This window comes from Hibiscus syriacus, unplaced genomic scaffold, assembly GCF_006381635.1.
Source record: "Hibiscus syriacus cultivar Baekdansim isolate YM2019G1 unplaced genomic scaffold, ASM638163v2 tig00110429_pilon, whole genome shotgun sequence".
In the NCBI taxonomy this organism is placed as follows: Eukaryota; Viridiplantae; Streptophyta; class Magnoliopsida; order Malvales; family Malvaceae; genus Hibiscus; species Hibiscus syriacus.
The window spans coordinates 8,014,724-8,017,351 of NW_024062733.1; the positions used below are offsets into that span (position 1 = coordinate 8,014,724).

General features: G+C 35.3%; 1 protein-coding gene across 1 annotated transcript; it reads right to left on the reverse strand.

The window, feature by feature from the left end:
* Nucleotides 1-453: 453 nt before the first annotated feature.
* LOC120124925 (homeobox-leucine zipper protein ATHB-13-like) lies at nucleotides 454-1,898 on the reverse strand. Its single transcript, XM_039143480.1, has 3 exons — nucleotides 1,477-1,898; nucleotides 972-1,351; nucleotides 454-864 (listed from the first exon to the last, which is right to left on the reverse strand). The coding sequence occupies exons 1-3, from the start codon at nucleotides 1,610-1,612 to the stop codon at nucleotides 496-498; spliced, it is 885 nt and encodes a 294-aa protein (XP_038999411.1). The 5' UTR covers nucleotides 1,613-1,898; the 3' UTR covers nucleotides 454-495.
* Between the last annotated feature and the right edge of the window lie 730 nt (nucleotides 1,899-2,628).

The following is a 2,628-nucleotide window of genomic DNA, read 5'->3' on the forward strand; positions in this document are numbered from 1 at the left end:
AATATTCTTGCATTATCAGGAACTCGAATTTATGTACATTGATACAAATGTTTGGTAGACCGGTGGTTGAGTTATATTATTAGTAGTAGTTTGGTTGCTGCAGCAATAGAAGAGTCAAAAAGTAGGGTGAGAAAGAAAGAGTGTTGTGTAGTGGGCTACCTTTGCTTTTGGATGCCATTCCCTTGTTTGTCAGCACGAGAGTTGCCATTGCCTACGTCTCCTTCACGAGGATACACCATTTTATTCCTCTGTTCATCTATTTGTCTTCTTCTCCCCTTGAAATGTGTGTTGGATACCCTCTTTCTCTTCATTTTCCTTTTTCTTTTGATTTAACTTTCGAGTATACTTTGCTTACTGAATGATGAAAACCTGATAAATATGTGTATATATATATCCCAAAATACACATTTTTATTCCTCCATAATCATCTTTATACACACTATGATTATGAAGGTACCAAAACATTGATATTATGATTATATTATGACGCCATGATCAACTGAAATGTTGTTGCTCAAGCCATGGCCAAAACTCGGACTGATCTTCAATGGTGCAGAACATGTTGCTAAGGCTTTCTTCTTTAACCATTTGATCCATCTTCTGGCATTGGTGGTGATCGGGCATTGACGATGAGTTTTGGAATAGTTGTGCTCCGCCACCACCTCCGCCTGGTGGCCTAATATTGGATGTTGGGAAGAAGGTTATGCTCGTTGGATAAGCCGATAAGGGACTGTCAATTGCCGGTGTCCTTGAGATATTAAACTTTACATCTGAGCTGTTTTCACTTCTGTTGCTGCATGAACCTTCAGTTTCTTTGTTGAGGTTGATAGACTCAGTTGGTTCTCTACTTTTCAGTGCCATTATCTATATCCCATCAAAGAAGAAGAAGCTATCATTGTTAAACACAATAGAAAACACGACCGTAATTTATATCTCTGGTCGTGATTAGTTAAGATTAATATTATTATTACCTCAGCATGAAGCTTTTGGTTCTGAGCTTGGAGTGCATCATTATCTGCTTTGGCTGCATCGTACTGTCTCTTAAGTAGATCATAGTCTTTCTCAAGTTGCTTGCTTTTCCATCTAGCTCTTCTGTTTTGAAACCAAATAGCTATCTGCCTTGGTTGCAACCCTAGAGCTCGAGCCAGCTGCATTTTTCTCTCAGGTTCAAGCTTATTACCCAACTCAAAGTTCTTCTCAAGGGTCTTTACCTGTTCCATGTTAAGCCTCCTCTTCTTTTCTCCTGCATGTGAACCATCATCTAATAAATCATCCTCCCCATTACCCTGATCTTCACCCGCATCTATCCCTGAAAATGACATTGATTTCTTCCCAAGAAACGATGCCACCCCTAGAAAGAAAATCAAAACCATCATCAATTATCTATCTGTATATATATATATATATATATATATATATATATATAGTTTCACTTTCATCAGTATCAGGTGAAAGAAGAAAGATGTATATGAATACCCTTGATGTCTTGGGGTGGACAAGAAGGAAGCATTTGACTGAAAGAAGTTGAGGGTTGATGATCTTCATCTTGAAGTGTTTGGAGCATGAAATTCGCTGGGGAAAAAGCCATCCCATTGCAAGACATGATCCTCATCGTCTCATGACTGCCTTGGAGAGGCTGTACATCATTAGATTGGATACGGAGTTTAATGTAAGAAAAGTAGAAGATAGATTTGATTTTTGATGTTAGGGAAAAGAAACTGGAAATTCTTGAATTGGGAGGGTGATGCAGTGATTTGTTAAAAGGGGATAGCTTTTATACCTTATCATCTTGTAGGGAAAAATACCATCAGTCTTATATAATAGTATATATTCTGATATAGTGCATGGAAGATTAATAGAGTTCCCCTTCTCTTTCTATGAGGATTGATTTATTTTATCTAAAAGAAAAAGATATATTTGATACACGCATTTGCTTGTTTAGGACAAAAGAGGGAGAAAAAAATTGAATAGGAACAAAATCTGGTCACATAATCAGTAATGGAGAAACATTTTCCGAGGAGTGAATCCAAGTTCAATAATTTGAGGTATGTTATACTTTTTTGTAGGCTATTTTAAAAAATTATTAGATCGGCCATTTGAAATCTTAAATCGACTACTTATAATGGATAAACGAGATCTCTTATAAATTCACATGATCTATTAAGATAAAATCTAAGATTTGATTATCATATATATCTAGCCAGCTAACTAACAAATAATTATAATAGTCTTATATCTGTTAGCTATAACTACTATATATACCTCTTAACCACAATCGAACGAGGCTATAAACTTTCTGATTTATCGCACTTCTCATCATGGTTTTAATATTTTCATATAAAAACACCGAGCAACAATTATTCTTTCACTATGATTTTTCATCTAAATCAAAAGTATTGAATCACTAACTATCGATCAAATCAATTTATTTTCATCAAGGTCATTTTCATCTTTTTCACCCACATTGAAAGAGACAAAATAGTTGTATCAACGAAGACAGTTGTCTTAGAAAATAAGGAAAAATTAAAATTTTGAAGAAACTTGATTCCATGCATAGCAAGCTACAAGGATATAGACTGGCCTATTTGAGAATATAATAATGTGAAGTGGGTGACTTTGAGAGAGGAA

Bases quoted from the DNA above. Each gene is read 5' to 3' on its own strand.
- LOC120124925 (XM_039143480.1), bottom strand. From the start codon at position 1,612: ATGAGGATCATGTCTTGCAATGGGATGGCTTTTTCCCCAGCGAATTTC. The intron at 1,352-1,476 runs GTATTCATATAC...TTTTCTTTCTAG, and splicing joins TCCACCCCAAGACATCAAGG to GGGTGGCATCGTTTCTTGGG. The intron at 865-971 runs GTAATAATAATA...GATGGGATATAG, and splicing joins ACCAAAAGCTTCATGCTGAG to ATAATGGCACTGAAAAGTAG.